We start from the raw sequence: 25,889 nt of genomic DNA on the forward strand, positions 1-25,889 counted from the left end.
CTCCCAGGAGAATGCCTAACCCCCCCCCCCTACCCGCAGCCTAATCCTCCCACCCTAGCAGCCTAACCTTTCCTCCCCCACAGCCTAACCCTTCCTGGGGGATGCCTAAACCTCCCTACCTGCAGCCTAACCCTCCTCGGGGGATGCCTTAGGCCCCACTACCTGCAGCCTAACCCTCCCTCCCCCACAGCTTAACCCTCCCTCTTCCACAGCTTAATCCTCCCTCCCCCATAGCCTAATCCTTCCCAGTGGATGCCTAACCCTCCCACCCTAGCAGCCTAACCCTCCATCCCCCACAGCGTAACCTTTCCCGGGGATGCCTAACCCTCTATCCCACACAACCTAACCCTCCCCATGGGATTCCTAACCCCCCTACGCACAGCCTAACCCCCCCCTACCCACAGCCTAACCATCCCTCCCCCACAGCCTTTCCCTAAACCTCCCCAGTGGTGCTAAACCTAACCCTTCTCCCTGCTGCCTAACCCTCTCTCCCCCACAGCCTAGCCCCACCACCCTAGAAGCCTAACCCTATCCCTCTCTGGGGATGCCTAACTCTAACCCCCCCACCTACCCACAGCCTAACCCTAACCATCCCACCCCTGCAGCCAAAAGCACCTCCAAGTCAGGTGTCTAGAGTGTGCAGGAAAGACTGGGCGCACATAGCCCCAGAATACAGCCCATGGCTTCAGTGGCGTCACTAGGCTGCGGCAGTGAACAGTGCCCGGAGTGAGTAGAGCAAGCGGCTTTAGGGTAGTGGGAGTGGGGGACAAAATAGATTGGGTCTTGGTCCCAGCGGTGGCTGAGAGCTATCAAGTAGGGTAAATAAGAAGCCACTTAGTGAGGAGAGCTCCAGAAAGCAGGTCTGCATGGACCACACTCCTCTTATTTATTATTTTATATACTAACAGGGGTGACAGGTGTGGTACCTCCCTGCAAAGGCAGATCCAGTCTCTTTCTCATCAGACTCTGCTGTCTTCCCTGCACTCTTAGATGTTCACTGCTGCCAGTAGCACACGTATGAGAAGCAGAAGTATGGCGGCAGCTGTATAGATTCTGATATGTCATTCACTATATCATACTTACTGTACACACATCATCCTTATTACTATTGTGAATATAGAGGTAAGACACTGATGATGAGGGTGTAAGAGTGGATTATAACCCAGCAGATGATGATGATGATTACAGGATATCATATGGTGTATTGCATGTAAAATATCTTGTTCCACACCTACTCTACTGTAGCAATATACCTTATATAAGGGTGAGTAACACATGTACAGGCTTACCAGCGTATGAGCACACACATAAAGGAATACTACCTTACCAATGCTTCCAGGAGTAATGTTAGGAGACATTTCTCTGATCCATCAGCTCATATGACTGATGTTATTGTTCATCTAGAATCTCCAATTCATACGATATGTTCCCCATCCATTGTTTTACATTGGTGCTGACACAGGACTTGGCGAGTGACTATATCTCCATTTATACTTCATGGTTAGTTACCAGTACAAGAGAGAGATATATCTAAGTCTTATTATAATATTACATTTGTTTACAAGATTACTATTGTTACAGAAAATGTCACATTTCCATAATGTATTTTATTTCCAGCAGGTGGACACACAAGCAGGAATATCTCAGAAGGACATCTAATGTTATCCCCGGATTGTGACATAAAAGATAATGACAGTAGACAGGATTCTCCAGGAGATAACCCCATTACCCCAATTATACATCCAGCTCTATCAGCTGATCCCCCTGATCCTGGGAAATGTTCTCCTGATCACTCTGATATTGGTGCATCTGTTACAGCTCTGAGAGTAGATACAGTGTTTCCCTGTTCTATAGATGCCATCTATTTTACACAGAACACAAAACGTATTACCCATCAGCCAGCTAAGGAAGGTGAGAGGCCATTTCCATGTTCTGAGTGTGGGAAATGTTTTGCACGGAAATCAAATCTTGTTACACATCAGAGAAGTCACACAGGTGAGAAGCCATTTTCTCGCTCTGACTGTGGGAAATGTTTAAGTAAATCACATCTTGTTATATATCACAGAAGTCATACAGGTGAGAGGCCATTTTCTTGCTCTGAGTGTGGGAAATGTTTTACATGGAAATCACAACTTGTTACACATCAGCGAAGTCACACAGGTGAGAAGCCGTTTTCTTGTTCTGAGTGTGGGAAATGTTTTTCCCAGAAATCACAACTTGTTACACATCAGAGAAGTCACACAGGTGAGAAGCCATTTTCTTGCTCTGAGTGTGGGAAATGTTTTAGATGGAAATCACAACTTGTTACACATCACAGAAGTCACACAGGTGAGAAGCCATTTTCTTGCTCTGAGTGTGGGAAACATTGTTTAAATAAATCACATCTTGTTATACATCAGAGAAGTCACACAGGTGAGAAGCCATTTTCTTGCTCTGAGTGCGGTAAATGTTTTTCCCAGAAATCACCACTTGTTACACATCAGCGAAGTCACACAGGTGAGAAGCCATTTTCTTGCTCTGAGTGCGGTAAATGTTTTTCCCAGAAATCACCACTTGTTACACATCAGCGAAGTCACACAGGTGAGAAGCCATTTTCTTGCTCTGCGTGTGGGAAATGTTTTACACGGAAATCACAACTTGTTAGACATCGGAGAACTCACACAGGTGAGAATACATTTCCATGTTCTGAGTGTGGGAAATGTTCTGCACACAAATCAGATCTTAGAAACCATGAGAGAAGTCACACAGGTAAGAAGCCATTTTCTTGCTCTGAATGTGGGAAATGTTTTACACAGAAATCACAACTTGTTACATATCAGAGAAGTCGCACAGATAAGAGGCCATTTCCATGCTCTGAGAAATAAATCATCTCTTGTTGTACATATTAGACTTCATCAGGTGAGGAACCATTTCATTTTCTGGAGTATACTTATTATTGCCATACGTTGTTCTTCAAGGTTCTTATCCTATCTCCTATGCTTTTTGCAATATACATGTTACCACTGGGTGAAATAATCATATGTCATGCCCTCATCTACCACTGCTATGCAGATGACCTGTCTCTTGCTCCGGGTACTGAGAACCCAGTACCAATCCTAAATGGTTGTCTAGCTGAGCTCCAGGTGTGGGTGATGCCAGTTGGCTGTGACTCAGTCCTGGTGAAACAGGTCCTTATGATAGAAGCTCACCAACAAAGGGCAGGGCTACAGCTCAGCTTTACTACCAATCAGACTTGCCACATAACACCCATTCTCTGTTCCCTTCGCCGGCTGCCTGTAAGATGGTAACTATTACATAATCTTACTGACTCTCCCAGCCCTACATGACCAGGGTCACAGGTACCAGAAGCAGCTTCTAACTCCTTACTGCCCTGCTTTCTTACTTCCATCTGCAGATGAAGGTCTGTTACCAGCAGTACCAAGAATCCCCAAGCAGTGCTGAGATGTCAGGGGTAGACAGGGTGGGTGGCACTATTGCTGTATCAGTGGCACTGTCTGGGTAATATCCCCAAGCAGAGCTGAGGGGGGTACTCAGGGTGGCTGGCAGTAGTGGGGACTGCAGGAGGCAGTGTCTGTGAGACTCTTGTCCTCAAGCAGAGTTAAGGTGTCAGAGGAGGAGACAAGGTGGTGGCAGAAGCGGAAGAAGACAGGGCAGTGGCAGTAGTGGGCTGAGACAGGGAGGGTTGCAGTAGTGGGGAGAGACGGTGGTGGCAGTAGTGGGGGCAGACAGGGTAAGTGGCAGTAGTGGAACGAGACAGGGCAGGTAGCAGTAGTGGGGGAAGACGGTGGTGGCAGTACTGGGGGGAGGGTGGGTAGTAGTAGTGTGGGGGAGGCAGGGCAAATGGCATTAGTGGGGGGAGACAGGGCGGTGGCAGTAGTGGAGTGATGCAGGGCAGTTGGCAGTAGTGTGGGGGAGATAGTGGGTAGCAGTAGTGGAGGAGACAGAGCGATGGCAGTAGTGGGAGACAGGGCGGAGGCAGTAGTGGGGAAAGACAGGGTGGGTAGCAGTAGGGGGGAGACAGGGCAGGTGGCAGTAGTGGGGAGAGACAGAGTGGGAGGCAGTAGAGGGAGACAGGGTGGTGGCAGTAGTGGGGGGAGACTGGGTGGGGGGGAGACAGGGCAGGTGGCAGTAGTGGGGAAGACAGGGTGGGTGGCAGTGGGGGGGAGACAGTAGTAGAGGGAGACAGGGCGGGTGGCAGTAGTGGGGAGAGACCGGGTGGGTGGCAGTAGTGGGGGGGGGGTCAGGGCGGATGGTCAAAGTGCAGTACCAGGGGCTGTAAAGAGGTGTATGGGTTCCGCACAGAATCAGTTGATAATCAGACTTAATGATGATTATGCTTCCTTATTTCTAATTAATCCCTTGTATGTGTTACTGTTGTTTGCTGTGTCAGCCTTTATGTGTGTTCTGTGTAATAATCCTGAAAGTAGTGCTGCTACCGATCTCATATCATTTGTAGTAACTTGGAAAAGATGAGATAGGAGGTGCACTCTGGAAGCTTATAGGGGGTTAATCAGAGATGATCGCAGATGTGACATCACGCAGCCCCCCAGAAAATTGTACCGGCCCACCCCCATAGGCTGTTGTGCAGACTACTAAAGTATTTTTGAAGTTTAAACTATAGACAAAAATCTGTGTATTAAAGATATGTAATAAAGATTTCCGTTGAGTCTTTTTGTGTGTCTGTGTATTATCTAATTTCAGGATAATTGTCGCTATGGTGACAGAAACAATTTCCTGTTAATGTGTCATTTGTGTTGTTACTTTTGTGTCCACATAATATCAGTGTTGCTGTGTATAAATATACCGTCTGGTGTGTAAAGGTGGGTACACACGCTGCCATTGTGACTGTGCGATTTCCCTTGAACTGGCCGGAGCCCAGAACCACCAATAGTGACAGCTCATGTGAATAGTGGGTGACATTACAGGGGGGGGTCTCTCTGTGTAACTAATAGTGGCAGACATTTTATATCAGTGCATTAATGTGGAGTGGGGGCAGTGGCCTGGCAGGAAGCTGCAATTACATCATGTGACTTCCTCTGGTTTGCAAATTCCCTTCTGCTGTGTGTGTATATGTATGTATGTATGTATGTATGTATTGTCAAAGTCGAAAAATATTGTAATACATATGCCTTGTACTAACCTCATGCACATGCCCGCTGCTTGTGCACTCCTCCGTTCATGCACATATTCGCAATTTGCGTAGGATCGCTCCGGCGATCATGCGCGTGATATGGGTATTTACGGCGGAGTTTGTGAGCGCATAGAGGGTTATCAGAACATTACATATTTAACCCAAATAGTGCACATTGTACACATAGCCCCCTGCACCACATCAGAAAGAAATAGCTGTTTAAAATGATAACAGAACAAAGGGATTCACCTTTACAGGGTAGGAGGGGACATAAGGTTACAAGGTGGTGTTTGGTATTCAGCTGTAGGGTATTTTAAGGAAACATTCTGGTGTTGGTTTGAGGAAAATCGTATGTTCCTGAGGATAGTTAGATGCAGAAGCAGAATATAGGTTTAAACTGTATTTACTGTATATTATGTATGCGGGGGGAATCCAGAGGAGACCACCCACAAGAGCAGTTGAGAAAGACATCGCCCACCTTTTCAAATCAACCTATAACCTCTCCCGTAATGAAAAGGTACATCTCTGTGTCCAATAGACAAAGGGATTACAGTGACTATTGTATTGTTTTGGATGAAGTGAATAAAGAGAGCTTGCAGCAGGCTTGGACACACAAGACTCTGAACGCTATCTGTATGACCAGCGGAGGACCGGCTCGGGTTGCGCTTGCGAACATTCTCACGTATGTACATTCTCTGTAGCCATTATTCTGTTTAGATTTACTTGTTAGCCTGTAGTGTATGATTTGTATTGTTTTAATCCACTGAGGCCTTAGAACCCTGTGGTTGCAACTACAAATCAGTGTGGTGTCTTCAATTTCCTGCAAGGAGTTTAAAGTGTATTTATCTGTAAAAGGTGTATAGGCATTGATAAGGTGTACGCACTGCGGGTACTTTGTATCGCCAGCGCTACTTAAGGTTTAAAGGTGTAACATCATTGCAGTGCTTTGCTGCATAAGGTTTAAGGTGTAACATCATTGCAGTGCTTTGCTGCATAAGGTTTAAGGTGTAACATCAATGCAGTGCTTTGCTGCATAAGGTTTGAGGTGTAACATCATTGCAGTGCTTTGCTGCATAAGGTTTAAGGTGTAACATCATTGCAGTGCTTTGCTGCATAAGGTTTAAGGTGTAACATCATTGCAGTGCTTTGCTGCATAAGGTTTAAGGTGTAACATCATTGCAGTGCTTTGTTGCATGAGGTTTAAGGTGTAACATCATTGCAGTGCTTTGCTGCATGAGGTTTAAGGTGTAACATCATTGCAGTGCTTTGCTGCATGAGGTTTAAGGTGTAACATCATTGCAGTGCTTTGCTGCATGAGGTTTAAGGTGTAACATCATTGCAGTGCTTTGCTGCATAAGGTTTAAGGTGTAACATCATTGCAGTGCTTTGCTGCATGAGGTTTGTGTAACATCATTGCAGTGCTTTGCTGCATGAGGTTTAAGGTGTAACATCATTGCAGTGCTTTGCTGCATGAGGTTTAAGGTGTAACATCATTGCAGTGCTTTGCTGCATGAGGTTTAAGGTGTAACATCATTGCAGTGCTTTGCTGCATAAGGTTTAAGGTGTAACATCATTGCAGTGCTTTGCTGCATGAGGTTTAAGGTGTAACATCATTGCAGTGCTTTGCTGCATAAGGTTTAAGGTGTAACATCATTGCAGTGCTTTGCTGCATAAGGTTTAAGGTGTAACATCATTGCAGTGCTTTGCTGCATAAGGTTTGAGGTGTAACATCAATGCAGTGCTTTGCTGCATAAGGTTTGAGGTGTAACATCATTGCAGTGCTTTGCTGCATAAGGTTTAAGGTGTAACATCATTGCAGTGCTTTGCTGCATGAGGTTTAAGGTGTAACATCATTGCAGTGCTTTGCTGCATGAGGTTTAAGGTGTAACATCATTGCAGTGCTTTGCTGCATGAGGTTTAAGGTGTAACATCATTGCAGTGCTTTGCTGCATAAGGTTTAAGGTGTAACATCATTGCAGTGCTTTGCTGCATAAGGTTTAAGGTGTAACATCATTGCAGTGCTTTGCTGCATAAGGTTTAAGGTGTAACATCATTGCAGTGCTTTGCTGCATAAGGTTTAAGGTGTAACATCATTGCAGAGCTTTGCTGCATAAGGTTTAAGGTGTAACATCATTGCAGTGCTTTGCTGCATAAGGTTTAAGGTGTAACATCATTGCAGTGCTTTGTTGCATGAGGTTTAAGGTGTAACATCATTGCAGTGCTTTGCTGCATGAGGTTTAAGGTGTAACATCATTGCAGTGCTTTGCTGCATGAGGTTTAAGGTGTAACATCATTGCAGTGCTTTGCTGCATGAGGTTTAAGGTGTAACATCATTGCAGTGCTTTGCTGCATAAGGTTTAAGGTGTAACATCATTGCAGTGCTTTGCTGCATGAGGTTTGTGTAACATCATTGCAGTGCTTTGCTGCATAAGGTTTAAGGTGTAACATCATTGCAGTGCTTTGCTGCATAAGGTTTGAGGTGTAACATCAATGCAGTGCTTTGCTGCATAAGGTTTGAGGTGTAACATCATTGCAGTGCTTTGCTGCATAAGGTTTAAGGTGTAACATCATTGCAGTGCTTTGCTGCATGAGGTTTAAGGTGTAACATCATTGCAGTGCTTTGCTGCATGAGGTTTAAGGTGTAACATCATTGCAGTGCTTTGCTGCATGAGGTTTAAGGTGTAACATCATTGCAGTGCTTTGCTGCATAAGGTTTAAGGTGTAACATCATTGCAGTGCTTTGCTGCATGAGGTTTAAGGTGTAACATCATTGCAGTGCTTTGCTGCATAAGGTTTAAGGTGTAACATCATTGCAGTGCTTTGCTGCATAAGGTTTAAGGTGTAACATCATTGCAGTGCTTTGCTGCATAAGGTTTAAGGTGTAACATCATTGCAGTGCTTTGCTGCATAAGGTTTAAGGTGTAACATCATTGCAGAGCTTTGCTGCATAAGGTTTAAGGTGTAACATCATTGCAGTGCTTTGCTGCATAAGGTTTAAGGTGTAACATCATTGCAGTGCTTTGTTGCATGAGGTTTAAGGTGTAACATCATTGCAGTGCTTTGCTGCATGAGGTTTAAGGTGTAACATCATTGCAGTGCTTTGCTGCATGAGGTTTAAGGTGTAACATCATTGCAGTGCTTTGCTGCATGAGGTTTAAGGTGTAACATCATTGCAGTGCTTTGCTGCATAAGGTTTAAGGTGTAACATCATTGCAGTGCTTTGCTGCATGAGGTTTGTGTAACATCATTGCAGTGCTTTGCTGCATAAGGTTTAAGGTGTAACATCATTGCAGTGCTTTGCTGCATAAGGTTTGAGGTGTAACATCAATGCAGTGCTTTGCTGCATAAGGTTTGAGGTGTAACATCATTGCAGTGCTTTGCTGCATAAGGTTTAAGGTGTAACATCATTGCAGTGCTTTGCTGCATGAGGTTTAAGGTGTAACATCATTGCAGTGCTTTGCTGCATGAGGTTTAAGGTGTAACATCATTGCAGTGCTTTGCTGCATGAGGTTTAAGGTGTAACATCATTGCAGTGCTTTGCTGCATAAGGTTTAAGGTGTAACATCATTGCAGTGCTTTGCTGCATAAGGTTTAAGGTGTAACATCATTGCAGTGCTTTGCTGCATAAGGTTTAAGGTGTAACATCATTGCAGTGCTTTGCTGCATGAGGTTTAAGGTGTAACATCATTGCAGTGCTTTGCTGCATAAGGTTTAAGGTGTAACATCATTGCAGTGCTTTGTTGCATGAGGTTTAAGGTGTAACATCATTGCAGTGCTTTGCTGCATGAGGTTTAAGGTGTAACATCATTGCAGTGCTTTGCTGCATGAGGTTTAAGGTGTAACATCATTGCAGTGCTTTGCTGCATGAGGTTTAAGGTGTAACATCATTGCAGTGCTTTGCTGCATAAGGTTTAAGGTGTAACATCATTGCAGTGCTTTGCTGCATGAGGTTTAAGGCGTAACATCATTGCAGTGCTTTGCTGCATAAGGTTTAAGGTGTAACATAATTGCAGTGCTTTGCTGCATAAGGTTTAAGGTGTAACATCATTGCAGTGCTTTGCTGCATAAGGTTTGAGGTGTAACATCAATGCAGTGCTTTGCTGCATAAGGTTTGAGGTGTAACATCATTGCAGTGCTTTGCTGCATAAGGTTTAAGGTGTAACATCATTGCAGTGCTTTGCTGCATAAGCTTTAAGGTGTAACATCATTGCAGTGCTTTGCTGCATGAGGTTTAAGGTGTAACATCATTGCAGTGCTTTGCTGCATGAGGTTTAAGGTGTAACATCATTGCAGTGCTTTGCTGCATGAGGTTTAAGGTGTAACATCATTGCAGTGCTTTGCTGCATGAGGTTTAAGGTGTAACATCATTGCAGTGCTTTGCTGCATGAGGTTTAAGGTGTAACATCATTGCAGTGCTTTGCTGCATGAGGTTTAAGGTGTAACATCATTGCAGTGCTTTGCTGCATAAGGTTTAAGGTGTAACATCATTGCAGTGCTTTGCTGCATAAGGTTTAAGGTGTAACATCATTGCAGAGCTTTGCTGCATAAGGTTTAAGGTGTAACATCATTGCAGAGCTTTGCTGCATAAGGTTTAAGGTGTAACATCATTGCAGTGCTTTGCTGCATAAGGTTTAAGGTGTAACATCATTGCAGTGCTTTGCTGCATAAGGTTTAAGGTGTAACATCATTGCAGTGCTTTGCTGCATGAGGTTTAAGGTGTAACATCATTGCAGTGCTTTGCTGCATGAGGTTTAAGGTGTAACATCATTGCAGAGCTTTGCTGCATAAGGTTTAAGGTGTAACATCATTGCAGTGCTTTGCTGCATGAGGTTTAAGGTGTAACATCATTGCAGTGCTTTGCTGCATGAGGTTTAAGGTGTAACATCATTGCAGTGCTTTGCTGCATGAGGTTTAAGGTGTAACATCATTGCAGTGCTTTGCTGCATGAGGTTTAAGGTGTAACATCATTGCAGTGCTTTGCTGCATGAGGTTTAAGGTGTAACATCATTGCAGTGCTTTGCTGCATGAGGTTTAAGGCGTAACATCATTGCAGTGCTTTGCTGCATAAGGTTTAAGGCGTAACATCATTGCAGTGCTTTGCTGCATAAGGTTTAAGGTGTAACATCATTGCAGTGCTTTGCTGCATAAGGTTTGAGGTGTAACATCAATGCAGTGCTTTGCTGCATAAGGTTTGAGGTGTAACATCATTGCAGTGCTTTGCTGCATAAGGTTTAAGGTGTAACATCATTGCAGTGCTTTGCTGCATAAGGTTTAAGGTGTAACATCATTGCAGTGCTTTGCTGCATGAGGTTTAAGGTGTAACATCATTGCAGTGCTTTGCTGCATGAGGTTTAAGGTGTAACATCATTGCAGTGCTTTGCTGCATGAGGTTTAAGGTGTAACATCATTGCAGAGCTTTGCTGCATGAGGTTTAAGGTGTAACATCATTGCAGTGCTTTGCTGCATAAGGTTTAAGGTGTAACATCATTGCAGTGCTTTGCTGCATAAGGTTTAAGGTGTAACATCATTGCAGAGCTTTGCTGCATAAGGTTTAAGGTGTAACATCATTGCAGAGCTTTGCTGCATAAGGTTTAAGGTGTAACATCATTGCAGTGCTTTGCTGCATAAGGTTTAAGGTGTAACATCATTGCAGAGCTTTGCTGCATAAGGTTTAAAGTGTAACATCATTGCAGTGCTTTGCTGCATAAGGTTTGAGGTGTAACATCAATGCAGTGCTTTGCTGCATAAGGTTTGAGGTGTAACATCATTGCAGTGCTTTGCTGCATAAGGTTTAAGGTGTAACATCATTGCAGTGCTTTGCTGCATAAGGTTTAAGGTGTAACATCATTGCAGTGCTTTGCTGCATAAGGTTTAAGGTGTAACATCATTGCAGTGCTTTGCTGCATGAGGTTTAAGGTGTAACATCATTGCAGTGCTTTGCTGCATGAGGTTTAAGGTGTAACATCATTGCAGTGCTTTGCTGCATGAGGTTTAAGGTGTAACATCATTGCAGTGCTTTGCTGCATAAGGTTTAAGGTGTAACATCATTGCAGTGCTTTGCTGCATAAGGTTTAAGGTGTAACATCATTACAGAGCTTTGCTGCATAAGGTTTAAGGTGTAACATCATTGCAGAGCTTTGCTGCATAAGGTTTAAGGTGTAACATCATTGCAGAGCTTTGCTGCATAAGGTTTAAGGTGTAACATCATTGCAGAGCTTTGCTGCATAAGGTTTAAGGTGTAACATCATTGCAGTGCTTTGCTGCATAAGGTTTAAGGTGTAACATCATTGCAGAGCTTTGCTGCATAAGGTTTAAAGTGTAACATCATTGCAGTGCTTTGCTGCATAAGGTTTAAGGTGTAACATCATTGCAGTGCTTTGCTGCATAAGGTTTAAGGTGTAACATCATTGCAGAGCTTTGCTGCATAAGGTTTAAGGTGTAACATCATTGCAGAGCTTTGCTGCATAAGGTTTAAGGTGTAACATCATTGCAGTGCTTTGCTGCATAAGGTTTAAGGTGTAACATCATTGCAGAGCTTTGCTGCATAAGGTTTAAGGTGTAACATCATTGCAGAGCTTTGCTGCATAAGGTTTAAGGTGTAACATCATTGCAGAGCTTTGCTGCATAAGGTTTAAGGTGTAACATCATTGCAGAGCTTTGCTGCATAAGGTTTAAGGTGTAACATCATTGCAGTGCTTTGCTGCATAAGGTTTAAGGTGTAACATCATTGCAGAGCTTTGCTGCATAAGGTTTAAAGTGTAATCATATCATTGCATTGTATAACTATATAAGGTTTTAAGGTGTATTAATTGTGTGTGCGCACGCTGTGTGTGCTTTGTACCCACAGTGCAGCGTTTGTACGCTGAGTGCGTACACGGTACAGGACTCTGTACGCAAAATAGCATACGAAGTACGTAGCGTGAACTAGCGACCGCAGCAGCTCCATGGTAAAGGTGTGTTTAAAGGTATAGCTTTATGGTTTAAGATAATATCGACATTATCAGTATGTCGGCCCAATGAAACTCAATTTGGAATTAGGATCCTTTTTTCCCTAAATAAATTCTTTGTCTAACTGGTTTTTAATAAAATATATTGATACTTCCTCTAATCTGCTTGGTCTTTATATAAAGACACATAATAGGTCAGTTTATAACAGTGTTTAGTCTTGATTTAAGAGGTTTTTACACAGGAAGTGATGTCAGGCACTCAGGGGTATATAAACCCAGAGGGTTTTGATTCAGTTCATACAGCTGATTGGAACAGTGTGAACTACAGAGAGGTGAGCACCCTACTTCCATGGTCCCCTATCATTGGTTATGATGTTTGATCAATATATTGCTGTTGGAACTATCTAGCTTTAAAAATATTATACATTTTTTCTTTCTAATCCTGGATGCTGCTATTATGGCTTTCCCTTACTACGAATCATTTCTGACTTCCATACTCTGACAATTGATCTAACATAATCATGAGTGATGTTATGTTTACAATTCTATATATACCCTTGTTTCATGATTAAGGTTGTTAATCATGATTATATGTATGTATTTTCTCTGTCATTCATACTGACTCTTTGTAAAAACAATTCTGGCCCAATCCTGGGAATTAATTGTCTTATAAGCTTTTGAATAAGCGAAGTGGTATGTATAAATATGTCTTAATATAAATGAAACAGCAGCATATGTGGAAATATTAACATTCACCACGATTAATCCCTTAACAGCTTAAATCAGCTGTAACTTCATAAACAGCCTATGGCAGCTGTAATGCCTCTCCTATGTACTATTTGTAGTCATGATACTACCAATGACTTCTTTGTCAACCAAAAAGTTATATATTTGAAATGATATTGAGCTCAAATGAGTCTAATCTGTTAAAAGAGTTTAATCTCTATCCTTTGATCGCTTTCTCATCTCCTATTCCTCCTCCTTTTCAATACACCTAGACCACATTTTTATTTAATTTTTAGTATGTATGTATGTACAGTATGCTTTATATATATTTATGATGCATACAATGGTTTTACAGATAATCCATGAGGTGAATATTATCCAATACCGTTCTGGTAATGTGTCCACTTATTGAAGATTTATATGCTGATTATCTGTATTGAAGTCTCTTGGTATGTATACTTGTATCTGTGAGATGATACAGTGACTCCATTTGAGAGTTGGATGTTCATAAATGTTTTTTAAATGCATAGATTGCAAAGCCCCTGATGAAGTCCGAGGGACGAAACGCGTTGGGTTTTTGAGACAACTATTGCATTCTTCAAGAGTCACCGCTATATGACTAAGAATGGAACATTGTTTTTAATCATCTCGTGTATAAAGTGTTATTGAATGTAATTGAACAATTTTATGTATTGTACCTTTAAAAGGAAATAAAATCCTTTTTTAAAACAACAATTAAGGATACTATTTACACTGCTACATACCAGAGCACTAGTACAAGCTCCTTTGGGAAACCGTCTTCTTTTTATCTCTGTATTGTACCCCACCTAACAGGGGGTAATCCCGAAGTCGTAGCTTATCCTTATAGCGCATTAACTAGGTCTTAACCCCATATTATATATATATATATATATATATATATATATATATATATATAAAATTATTATTATTTATGTCTGTTCAAAGGTTGAGTTTTTTTTGTTTTTTTTTTAATTGTACGGGAATTAGGATTGTTGTATTTAAAATAAATTTACCTGACCCTGGCCTGCAAATGTCCATGTATGAAGGTATGGGAGATACCTGCTGCAGTCCCTTCTACTTACATTTGGGAGGTCCAGTTGTATTGGGGGAATTAGAAGCAAATAGTAAATAATACATTGGCTCCATAACGTCTCGCTGACCCTCTGATTCTTACAAAAATACACTCCTATAAGCGCTCTTATTAAATAAGATGATATACATTCCTTATATATTGAGCAGTAATGTCCTTCATCTCCAGACTCTTCCTTGTATTCACACAAAGTTTCAGAGATGGACTCCCAGTTTCATTATGTATGGAAAAATAGGATTTCTCTGACGTCCTAGTGGATGCTGGGAACTCCGTAAGGACCATGGGGAATAGCGGCTCCGCAGGAGACCGGGCACACAAGTAAAGCTTTAGGACTACCTGGTGTGCACTGGCTCCTCCCCCTATGACCCTCCTCCAAGCCTCAGTTAGATTTTTGTGCCCGGACGAGAAGGGTGCATTCTAGGAGGCTCTCCTGAGTTTCTTAGAAACTTGGCAACAGGCTCACTGCATTGAGGGACTAAGGGGAGAAGAAGCGAACCTGCCTGCTTGCAGCCAGCTTGGGCTTCTTAGGCTACTGGACACCATTAGCTCCAGAGGGACCGAACACAGGCCCAGCCTCGGAGTCCGGTCCCAGAGCCGCGCCGCCGGCCCCCTTACAGAGCCAGAAGCAAGAAGAGGTCCGGAAAAATCGGCGGCAGAAGACATCAGTCTTCAACAAGGTAGCGCACAGCACTGCAACTGTGCGCCATTGCTCCTCAGGCACACTTAACACTCCGGTCAATGAGGGTGCAGGGCGCTAGGGGGGGGGGGGCGCCCTGAGCAGCAATATAAACTCCTTGGCTGGCGAAAATACACCACATATAACCCCCAGGGCTATATGGATGTATTTTAACCCCTGCCAGAACTCACCAAAAAGCGGGAGAAAAGTCAGCCAAGAAGGGGTGGAGCCTATCTCCTCAGCACACGGGCGCCATTTTCCATCACAGCTCCGCTGGAAGGACGTCTCCCTGACTCTCCCCTGCAGTCCTGCACTACAGAAAAGGGTAAAAAGAGAGGGGGGGCACTAATTTGGCGCAGTTTGATAATATCAGCAGCTATAAAGGAAAAGCACATTATATAGTGGTATTCCTGTGTATATATAGCGCTCTGGTGTGTGCTGGCATACTCTCCCTCTGTCTCTCCAAAGGGCTAGTGGGGTCCTGTCCTCTATCAGAGCATTCCCTGTGTGTGTGTGCGGTGTGTCAGTACGATTGTGTCGACATGTTTGAGGAGGAAAATGAGGTGGAGGCGGAGCAATTGCCTATAATAGAGTTGTCACCCCCTAGGGAGTCGACACCTGAGTGGATGAGCTTATGGAAGGAATTGCGTGACCGTGTCAGCTCTTTACGAAAGACAGTTGACGACATGAGACAGCCGGCTACTCAGCTTGTGCCTGTCCAGGGGTCTCAAAGGCCATCAGGGCTCTAAAACGCCCGTTACCTCAGATGGCAGATACAGACGCCGACACGGATACTGACTCCAGTGTCGACGATGAAGAGACAAATGTGACTTCCAGTAGGGCCACACGTTACATGATTGAGGCAATGAAAAATGTTTTGCATATTTCTGATAATACAAGTACCACTAAAAAGGGTATTATGTTTGGTGAGAAAAAACTGCCTGTAGTTTTTCCTGCATCCGAGGAATTAAATGAAGTGTGTGATGAGGCGTGGGTTTCCCCCGATAAAAAACTGATAATTCCTAAAAGGTTATTGGCATCATACCCTTTCCCGCCAGAGGATAGGGCACGTTGGGAAACACCCCCTAGGGTGGATAAAGCGCTCACACGCTTGTCTAAACAGGTGGCACTACCCTCTCCTGATACGGCCGCCCTAAAGGAACCTGCCGACAGAAAGCAGGAGAATATCCTAAAATGTATATACACTCACACGGGTGTTATACTGCGACCAGCAATCGCCTCAGCCTGGATGTGCAGTGCTGGGGTGGCGTGGTCGGATTCCCTGACTGAAAATATTGATACCCTAGATAGGGACAGTATATTACTGACTATAGAGCATTTAAAAGATGCATTTTTATATATGCGTGATGCGCAGAGGGATATTTGCCGACTGGCATCAAGAGTTAGCGCGCTGTCCATTTCTGCCAGAAGAGGGTTATGGACGCGGCAGTGGTCAGGTGATGCGGATTCCAAAAGGCATATGGAAGTATTGCCTTATAAAGGGGAGGAGTTATTTGGGGTAGGTCTATCAGACCTGGTAGCCACGGCAACTGCTGGAAAATCCACATTTTTACCCCAGGTAGCCTCTCAACATAAGAAGACGCCGTATTATCAGGCGCAGTCCTTTCGGCTCCATAAGGGCAAGCGGGCAAAAGGCTCCTCATTTCTGCCCCGTGGCAGAGGGAGAGGAAAAAGGCTGCAGCAAACAGCCAGTTCCCAGGAACAGAAGCCCTCTCCCGCCTCTGCCAAGTCCTCAGCATGACGCTGGGGCTTTACAAGCGGACTCAGGCACGGTGGGGGCCCGTCTCAAGAATTTCAGCGCGCAGTGGGCTCACTCGCAAGTGGACCCCTGGATCCTTCAGGTGGTATCTCAGGGGTACAAATTGGAATTCAAGACGTCTCCCCCTCGCCGTTTCCTAAAGTCTGCTTTACCGACGTCTCCCTCCGACAGGGAGGCAGTATTGGAAGCCATTCACAAGCTGTATTCCCAGCAGGTGATAATCAAGGTACCCCTCCTGCAACAGAGAAAAGGGTATTATTCCACACTGTTTGTTGTGGTACCGAAGCCGGACGGCTCGGTGAGACCAATTTTAAATCTAAAATCCTTGAACACTTACATACAAAGGTTCAAATTCAAGATGGAGTCACTCAGAGCAGTGATTGCAAACCTTTAAGAAGGGGATTATATGGTGTCTCTGGACATCAAGGATGCTTACCTCCATGTCCCAATTTATCCTTCTCACCAAGGGTACCTCAGGTTTGTGGTACAGAACTGTCACTATCAGTTTCAGACGCTGCCGTTTGGATTGTCCACGGCACCCCGGGTCTTTACCAAGGTAATGGCCGAAATGATGATACTCCTTCGAAGGGAGTTTTAGTTATCCCTTACTTGGACGATCTCCTGATAAGGGCAAGATCCAGGGAACAGTTGGAAATCGGGGTAGCACTATCTCAGGTAGTGTTGCTGCAGCATGGTTGGATTCTCAATATTCCAAAATCGCAGCTGATCCCGACGACACGTCTTCTATTCCTAGGGATGATCCTGGACACAGTCCAGAAAAAGGTGTTGCTCCCGGAGGAGAAAGCCAGGGATTTATCCGAGCTAGTCAGAAACCTCCTAAAACCAGGCCAAGTCTCAGTGCATCAATGCACAAGGGTCCTGGGAAAAATGGTGGCTTCCTACGAAGCAATCCCATTCGGCAGATTCCACGCAAGAACTTTCCAGTGGGATCTGCTAGACAAATGGTCCGGGTCGCATCTTCAGATGCATCAGCGGATAATCTTGTCACCAAAGACAAGGGTGTCTCTCCTGTGGTGGTTGCAGAGTGCTCATCTTCTAGAGGGCCGCAGATTCGGCATTCAGGACTGGGTCCTGGTGACCACGGATGCCAGCCTGAGAGGCTGGGGAGCAGTCACACAGGGAAGGAATTTCCAGGGCTTGTGGTCAAGCCTGGAGACATCACTTCACATAAATATCCTGCAGCTAAGAGCCATTTACAATGCTCTAAGCCTAGCAAGACCTCTGCTTCAAGGTCAGCCGGTGCTGATCCAGTCAGACAACATCACGGCAGTCGCCCACGTAAACAGACAGGGCGGCACAAGAAGCAGGAGGGCAATGGCAGAAGCTGCAAGGATTCTTCGCTGGGCGGAAAATCATGTGATAGCACTGTCAGCAGTGTTCATTCCGGGAGTGGACAACTGGGAAGCAGACTTCCTCAGCAGGCACGACCTCCACCCGGGAGAGTGGGGACTTCACCCAGAAGTCTTCCACATGATTGTGAACCATTGGGAAAAACCAAAGGTGGACATGATGGCGTCCCGCCTCTACAAAAAACTAGACAGGTATTGCGCCAGGTCAAGGGACCCTCAGGCAATAGCTGTGGACGCTCTGGTAACACCGTGGGTGTACCAGTCAGTGTATGTGTTCCCTCCTCTGCCTCTCATACCCAAGGTACTGAGAATTATAAGACGGAGAAGAGTAAGAACTATACTCGTGGCTCCGGATTGGCCAAGAAGGACTTGGTACCCGGAACTTCAAGAGATGCTCACAGAGGACCCATGGCCTCTACCTCTAAGAAGGGACCTGCTCCAGCAAGGACCCTGTCTGTTCCAAGACTTACCGCAGCTGCGTTTGACGGCATGGCGGTTGAACGCCGGATCCTGAAGGAAAAAGGCATTCCGGATGCAGTCATTCCTACCCTGATCAAAGCCAGGAAGGATGTAACCGCACAGCATTATCACCGTATTTGGCGTAAATATGTTGCGTGGTGCGAGGCCAGGAAGGCCCCTACAGAGGAATTTCAACTGGGTCGTTTCCTGCATTTCCTGCAAACAGGAGTGTCTATGGGCCTAAAATTAGGGTCCATTAAGGTTCAAATTTCGGCCCTGTCGATTTTCTTCCAGAAAGAACTGGCTTCGGTTCCTGAAGTTCAGACGTTTGTCAAGGGGGTACTGCATATACAGCCTCCTTTTGTGCCTCCAGTGGCACCTTGGGATCTCAATGTAGTTTTGGGGTTCCTAAAATCACATTGGTTTGAACCACTCACCACTGTGGACTTAAAATATCTCACATGGAAAGTGGTAATGCTGTTGGCCCTGGCTTCGGCCAGGCGTGTGTCAGAATTGGCGGCTTTATCCTATAAAAGCCCTTACCTAATTTTTCATACGGACAGGGCAGAATTGAGGACTCGTCCTCAATTTCTCCCTAAGGTTGTTTCAGCGTTTCACCTGAACCAGCCTATTGTGGTACCTGCGGCTACTAGGGACTTGGAGGACTCCAAGTTGCTGGATTTAGTCAGGGCACTGAAAATATATGTTTCCAGGATGGCTGGAGTCAGAAAATCTGACTAACTGTTTATCCTGTATTCACCCAACAAGCTGGGTGCTCCTGCTTCTAAGCAGACTATTGCTCGTTGGATTTGTAGTACAATTCAGCTTGCACATTCTGTGGCAGGCCTGCCACAACCAAAATCTGCAAAAGCCCATTCCACAAGGAAGGTGGGCTCAGCTTGGGCGGCTGCCCGAGGGGTCTCGGCTTTACAACTTTGCCGAGCAGCTACTTGGTCAGGGGCAAACACGTTTGCTAAATTCTACAAATTTGATACCCTGGCTGAGGAGGACCTGGAGTTCTGCAGGTGCTGCAGAGTCTTCCGCACTCTCCCGCCCGTTTGGGAGCTTTGGTATAATCCCCATGGTCCTTACGGAGTTCCCAGCATCCACTAGGACGTCAGAGAAAATAAGAATTTACTTACCGATAATTCTATTTTTCGTAGTCCGTAGTGGATGCTGGGCGCCCATCCCAAGTGCGGATTATCTGCAATACTTGTACATAGTTATTGTTAACAATTCGGGTTATTGTTGTTTTGAGCCATCTTTCCAGAGGCTCCTCTGTTATCATGCTGTTAACTGGGTTCAGATCACAAGTTGTACGGTGTGATTGGTGTGGCTGGTATGAGTCTTACCCGGGATTCATAAATCCTTCCTTATTGTGTACGCTCGTCCGGGCACAGTATCCTAACTGAGGCTTGGAGGAGGGTCATAGGGGGAGGAGCCAGTGCACACCAGGTAGTCCTAAAGCTTTGCTTTTGTGCCCAGTCTCCTGCGGAGCCGCTATTCCCCAGGTCTTTACGGAGTTCCCAGCATCCACTACGGACTACGAGAAATAGAATTATCGGTAAGTAAATTCTTATTTTCTGCATTGTACAATGTGACTGTGTGTGTGCATGTAGCTGCTGTGTGATATCTACTCTGTGTATCTCACTCATACTGCTATCCCTATATTCTGTACCCTGAGGGGGCTAAGTGCGTCAGGGTTATTGTTTAATATAGGTGTTTCACAGGATATACTCGTGTGTTTTTTCTCTGTGATTTTCAGTCACCTGTCGAAGTAAAAAATATGGTCACACACATCACATATAACTCCACACAAGTGGCCTCCGTGCGCGTGCTTGCTCTGCCGTGCGTGCCCATACTCGCACGTTGCGTATATTGGCTCATGAAGTCCTGCGTATTAGCGCGTGGTATGAGTACTTATGGTAGCATATGCATTCACATGGAAAAGCCACAAAGGCATATCTCATATTTAATCCACATAGTACATAATTTACACATAGCCCACACACACCACACCAGCAAGTTACATTTACTTTGGAAAGGGAACAATAGAGATATTCAACTTTACAGGATATGAGGGGACAGAATTAGGTTAGGATGTGGTGTTTGGTATCCAGCTGTATAGTATTTTAAGAGCAATATCCCGATGGCAGTTTGCAGAAAGTTCACGCTCCTGCGCATATCTATGCACAGGAACAGAATATTAATATCACACTGTATGTATTGTACTCTTGATATTAAGAGGGAACCCAGTGGAGAACATCTGCAAGTACACCTGGACTAGGCATCGCCCACCTATTCAAACCAACCTATGACCCCTCCTGTACTGTAAATGACCAGCCCTTTAACCTATGGATGAAGAGATTACAGTTTCCTTTCTTTCATGCTTTGGACCATTGTATAAAACCAAGCCTCCTGGCTGGCCTCAGTCTCTTTCTCTGAAGGTCATCTATTCAGATTGACTGAGGACCGGAATGTATCCATTGATTGTAGCCTTTTCTCTTATGTGATTGTATTTCTCTGTGATCCCCCTTTTAAAGTAAATACTTGTTGTGGGTTGGACCTCAACATTTTATATACAATTGGTGACGCATTCCTTTCCTGTTAGGGGTTATAAAGTGTATTCTGCCTCACATGTAGCTACTCTGTGCTTACAGCGTGACGGTATGCTTATGCAGGGTAGTCTTCAGTATGCCAGCTGTCGGGATCCCGGAGCACAGTATACCGGCGCCGGGATCCCGACAGCCGGCATACCGACACTTATTCTCCCTCGTGGGGGTCCATGACCCCCCTGGAGGGAGAATAAAATAGCGTGGCACGCCACCGTGCCCGCAGCGAGCCCGCAAGGGGCTCATTTGCGCTCACCACACTGTCGGTATGCCGGCGGTCAGGCTCCCGGCGCCAGTATGCTGGTCGCCAGGAGCACGACCGCCGGCATACGTACTACACCCCTTACGCAACGTGTACGCATCTCATAGGGGCTTCACACACACACACTTAGAGGGTTTCAACAGCCTGAACATTCTCTGCATTTAAAGGTATTGCTTTTCTTCCGGAAAGTGAATCAGACTTCACACACCATATACCTCTTGAATTCTCTGTGTTAATACACTGCACAGGGGGTTCTTGTTAAGGTATTAGATTGCTGATATTGTACTAGGTTGCCCGTAAATTGAGCTTTCAGATATGTCAGCTACACAGGGCAACGGAGCTGGGGCTGACCCCACATAGCGTGGTGGTGACGCTGCAGACACATTGGAGGAAAATATAGCAGCAGAGGGTTCAGGTTCTGGGGGTTCCCTACCCCCCCAGTGGGACTGTAGCAACGGGAGTTCCTAATGACCCACCATGGGCTACTTTTTCCACACTATTAAGTACGCTGGTAACTAGACTTACGCCCCCTATGGGACCTCAAGTGCTGGTACAACCGCATATTGTCCCTGTGGTTAATCCTCCATGGGCAGATCACCTGTCTCAGTTACTCAGTTACACCAATTGGACCACTCATTGACTAAACAGAAATCTACCTCTCGCCCGCCTAATACCAAGGGGTCCTCTAAGCGGGCCATTACTTCCTCGCAATCCACCCACATCCCAGGCACCTCGTCAGATGAGGATGGCGTGTATACTGACCCCACAGACTCTGATCCAGATACTTCTGATGGGGAATCTGTCTCACAGGTGGATGCTCCTGACTTATTGGAGGCTATCAGGCTAATTCTTCAAATTACTGATGACCCAGAGCCTGACGCTGCCCCTAAGAAACCGGACAGATTTAAACGTCAGAAAGTCGTTAAACAAGTTTTACCTCATTCTGACCATTTAGTTGACATACGTCAGGAATCCTGGAGAAATCCGTGTAAGAAGTTCACACCTCACAAGAAAATGCTGGCTCGCTATCCCCTCGCTGCGGAGCTAAGTAAAAATTAGGAAACACCCCCGCCTGTGGATTCGCAGGTGGCGCGGATGGTGGTATCCTCAGCTCTGCCTGTAACTACCGTCACTTCTCTAAAAGAGCCGATGGATAGCGTGTGGAGGGTTGCTAAAAGGCAATTTACACCCTAGCAGGAGCTGTGCATTTGGCTCACTCTTGCAGTGACATGGGCTGCTGAAGCTATTGAAGCGTGGGCTCAGGAGGTGGAAGCGGAGCTGCCTTCCAATTGTTCTGATAATGCTAGACAATGTATATCGTATATTGTCACAGCTTCTCATTACATTAAGGAGGCGGCTTCTGATGCCGGTATTCTGGAGGCCAAGGCTTCTACTACGTCCATTTTGGCTCACTGGATTCTCTGGTTACGGTCCTGGTCTGTGGATCTGGATTCAAAGAAAACCCTGGAGGTGCTCCCTTTTAAGGGAGACATTCTTTTTGGAGAGGACCTCAACAAGATAGTGGCTATCTTAACTTCTGCTAAAACAGTGTGTCTACCTAGTACTGCCCCTTCGGTTCTGAAGGTTAAGAGTACTTCCTTTTGACCTCCAGGTAAAGCAAAAGGTCAGGCATACCCGAAACAGGCTCGCACTTCCAAAACCCCTAAGCCCAAACCTAAACGTGCCTAGGTTGCCCGTCAGCCTGCTTCCAAACCAGACAAGCCTGCTGCATACAGGGTGGGCCTCCCTCTGGGGGGATCCAAAAGTGGGAGGCCGACTTCTAAGGTTTACCCAGGAATGGTTGAGGGCCACTTCCAATGCCTGGGTACGGGAAGTCGTCACTCACGGTTACACCATATCCTTCAAGAATCGTCCCCCTCATCAATTTTGCCTGACAGACATCCTTTCGGATCATGTGAAGGCAAAAACTCTGCATTCGGTGGTACAGTCCCTCCTGGACACAGGAGTGGTGGTACAGGTGCCTCTGGCTCAGAGAGGCAAAGGGTACTATTCACCGATGTTCCTAGTCCCGAAACCAAATGGGTCCTCTCGGCCCATTCTCAACCTCAAGTCCTTAAACAAATTTGTGAGAGTCTCCAAGTTTCGTATGGAAACTCTTCACTCTATTGTTCTGGCCTTGGAGCCCGGGGATTATATGGTCTCCCTCGACATACAGGATGCTTACCTGCATATTCCTATTGCAATGTCGCATCAACAATACCTGAGGTTTGCTGTAGGCAACCTCCATTATCAATTTAGGGCTTTACCATTTGGTTTGACCACGGCTCCGCAACACTCCCTTCAGGGTCGGTGGACCAGGGAGGAGTCTCTCCTCCCGATAAACATTCTGGAACTTCGGGCGGTGTTCAATGCACTGAAGTTGGCCCCGCATTTAGTACAGAACAGACCTGTTCAAGTACAGTCGAACAACGCCACCACGGTGGCTTACATAAATCATCAAGGCGGCACTCGAAGCCGCATGGCACTGAGGGAAGTATCAAGGATTCTTCAGTGGGCGGAACGCCATCTACCAGCCATATCGGCAGTGTTCATTCTGGGGGTCCTAAACTGGGAAGCGGACTTCCTCAGTCGCCAGGACGTACGCGCCGGAAAGTGGAACCTCCATCCAGAAGTTTCAACTCCTAGTGGACAAGTGGGGCCTACCAGATGTGGATCTGATGGCGTCTCGACACAATCACAAGGTTCAGGTATTCAGAGCAAGGACAAGGGATCCTCAAGCAGCGTTCGTGGATGCATTTGCAATTCCATGGAACTTTCGGCTGCCATACGTGTTCCCTCCGGTGTCACTCCTGCCCAGAGTAATAAGGAAGTTCAAGCAAGAAGGAGGAATCCTCCTTCTGATCGCTCCAGCGCGGCCCAGACGGCATTGGTTCTCCGATCTTCAGGGTCTCTCGATAGAGCGTCCCCTTCTACTTCCGCAGTGCCCAGATCTCCTCGTTCAGGGCCCCTGTGTGTATCAGGATTTGGTCCAGTTGGCTTTGATGGCGTGGCTCTTGAAGCTTTGGTTCTGGGGGCCAAAGGATTTTCTGAGGTGGTCACTCAAACTATGTTGAAGGCCCGTAAACCGGTTTCTGTTCGGATTTATCATAGGGTCTGGAAATCTTACTTTGCTTTGTGCGCCATTAACAATCATGACTCTTACAGGTTTAGTACGGCCAAACTTTTGGCCTTTCTACAACAGGGCCTGGACTTGGACCTTCGTCTGGCCTCCCTGAAGGTTCAAATTTCTGCCTTGTCGGTTTGGTTTCAGAGAAAAATTGCCACTCTACAATAAGAAAAAAGAAAGGCTGCGCTATTTTGATGAACTGACAATATAAGTCTCTGTATATAGTTAATACAATTTATTATAAAATGTATAATATCACCGTGCTTTTGTGATATTTAGATCATAAAATGCATGCAACATAAAACAAAATGGATAAAACCATACAATATGGATATTATTATTGAAAAAGGGTTACCCAATGGTCAGAGCTGTAAATGTAATTCAGTGGAAGAGTCCGTTCCAGATTGTTCCCCCAAGTGGTTCTGTATCCGGTATATATATTCAGTGGGAGATAAGCAGTGTCCCGTGGAGTGACAATGTCCGCTAGAGGAATTGATGCTCCTAGATCTCGAATGGCGAGCTCCTCATGCAATGCGGATGGTTAAATCGATCGGTCCAATCTGCTATTTGTATCCTCCGGCTTTATATAGCGATCCGGAATTTGGGTGGGGGATGGTTCGGCCTTCCAGTTGGTAGTCTTCAGCTCTGGGTCCCTTGTAAACCTAACGCGTTTCGCTGCGTTCAACTAGCAGCTTTTTCAAAGGTATACATTTTATAATAAATTGTATTAACTATATACAGAGACTTATATTGTCAGTTCATCAAAATAGCGCAGCCTTTCTTTTTTCTTATTGTATATTTACTTGTGGGGGTGACTCCCCGAATTTAGGCAGCAGCTTGGTGAAACACCTTGTCCCCTAAGCGCCCGAATACCCCTGGGTAACCATTTTTTCGCAAAAATTGCCACTCTACCTGATGTTCATACCTTCACTCAGGGTGTGTTGCAAATTCAACCTCCTTACATCCCGCCTGTGGCTCCTTGGGATTTATCGGTGGTTCTGGAGGCATTACAGCAGTCTTCATGTGAGCCTCTTGAATCTGCTGACCTTAAGTGGCTTTCTCTTAAGGTGTTGTTTCTACTTGCTATTGCCTCTGCTAGACGGGTGTCGGATTTGGGTGCCTTGTCTTGGAGGTCCCCTTATCTGATTATTCACCATGACCGAGCACGTCCTGGGTAGGGAAGCCAATCCCGGGCCATTTTTTCAATCCCGGGTATCCGGATGGAAAAATGGCAAATCCCTGGATTCCCGGGATACCCAGGATTGGCTTTTAAGTGTGTGGTCGCCCCCTTGCCTGCCCCACGCACATTACTAATCATATACCGTGGGCGGGCGGGTGGGGATCTCTTCCTGAACTCCCTCAGTACGCGGCTGACGGCGCAGCGTCACCTCATGCTGCGCCGGGGGAGCTGGAAGGAGGAAGCCAGGCAGCGTTTGAGCGACCTGTGGACCCTCAACGCTGATCCCTCAATCCCCAGGATAGGATCTTCCAATCCCGGGATTGAATCCCGGACGTTTTTGGCCCTAAATCCCAGGATCCCGCCGATCCCGGGATTGGCCACCATAGTCCCGGGTACCTACCTAAGGTGGTGTCTTCTTTCCACCTTAATCAGGAGATTGTGGTTCCGGCCTTTGTCTCTCCTGAATTGAGCGGTCTTTGGATGTGGTACGGGCTCTCCGTATCTATGT

General features: G+C 45.6%; 1 protein-coding gene across 1 annotated transcript in view; it reads left to right on the forward strand.

The window, feature by feature from the left end:
* Positions 1-25,889, forward strand: part of LOC134983832 (uncharacterized) — a gene marked incomplete at its 3' end in the record, with an annotated part of 177,423 nt that overhangs the window by 16,107 nt on the left and 135,427 nt on the right. The window contains exon 4 of the mRNA XM_063949456.1: positions 1,621-2,850. Within this exon, the coding sequence (XP_063805526.1) occupies positions 1,621-2,850 (1,230 nt within the window). The remainder of the gene's footprint in view (positions 1-1,620; positions 2,851-25,889) is intronic.

Source organism: Pseudophryne corroboree (assembly GCF_028390025.1).
Source record: "Pseudophryne corroboree isolate aPseCor3 chromosome 3 unlocalized genomic scaffold, aPseCor3.hap2 SUPER_3_unloc_26, whole genome shotgun sequence".
NCBI lineage: Eukaryota > Metazoa > Chordata > Amphibia > Anura > Myobatrachidae > Pseudophryne > Pseudophryne corroboree.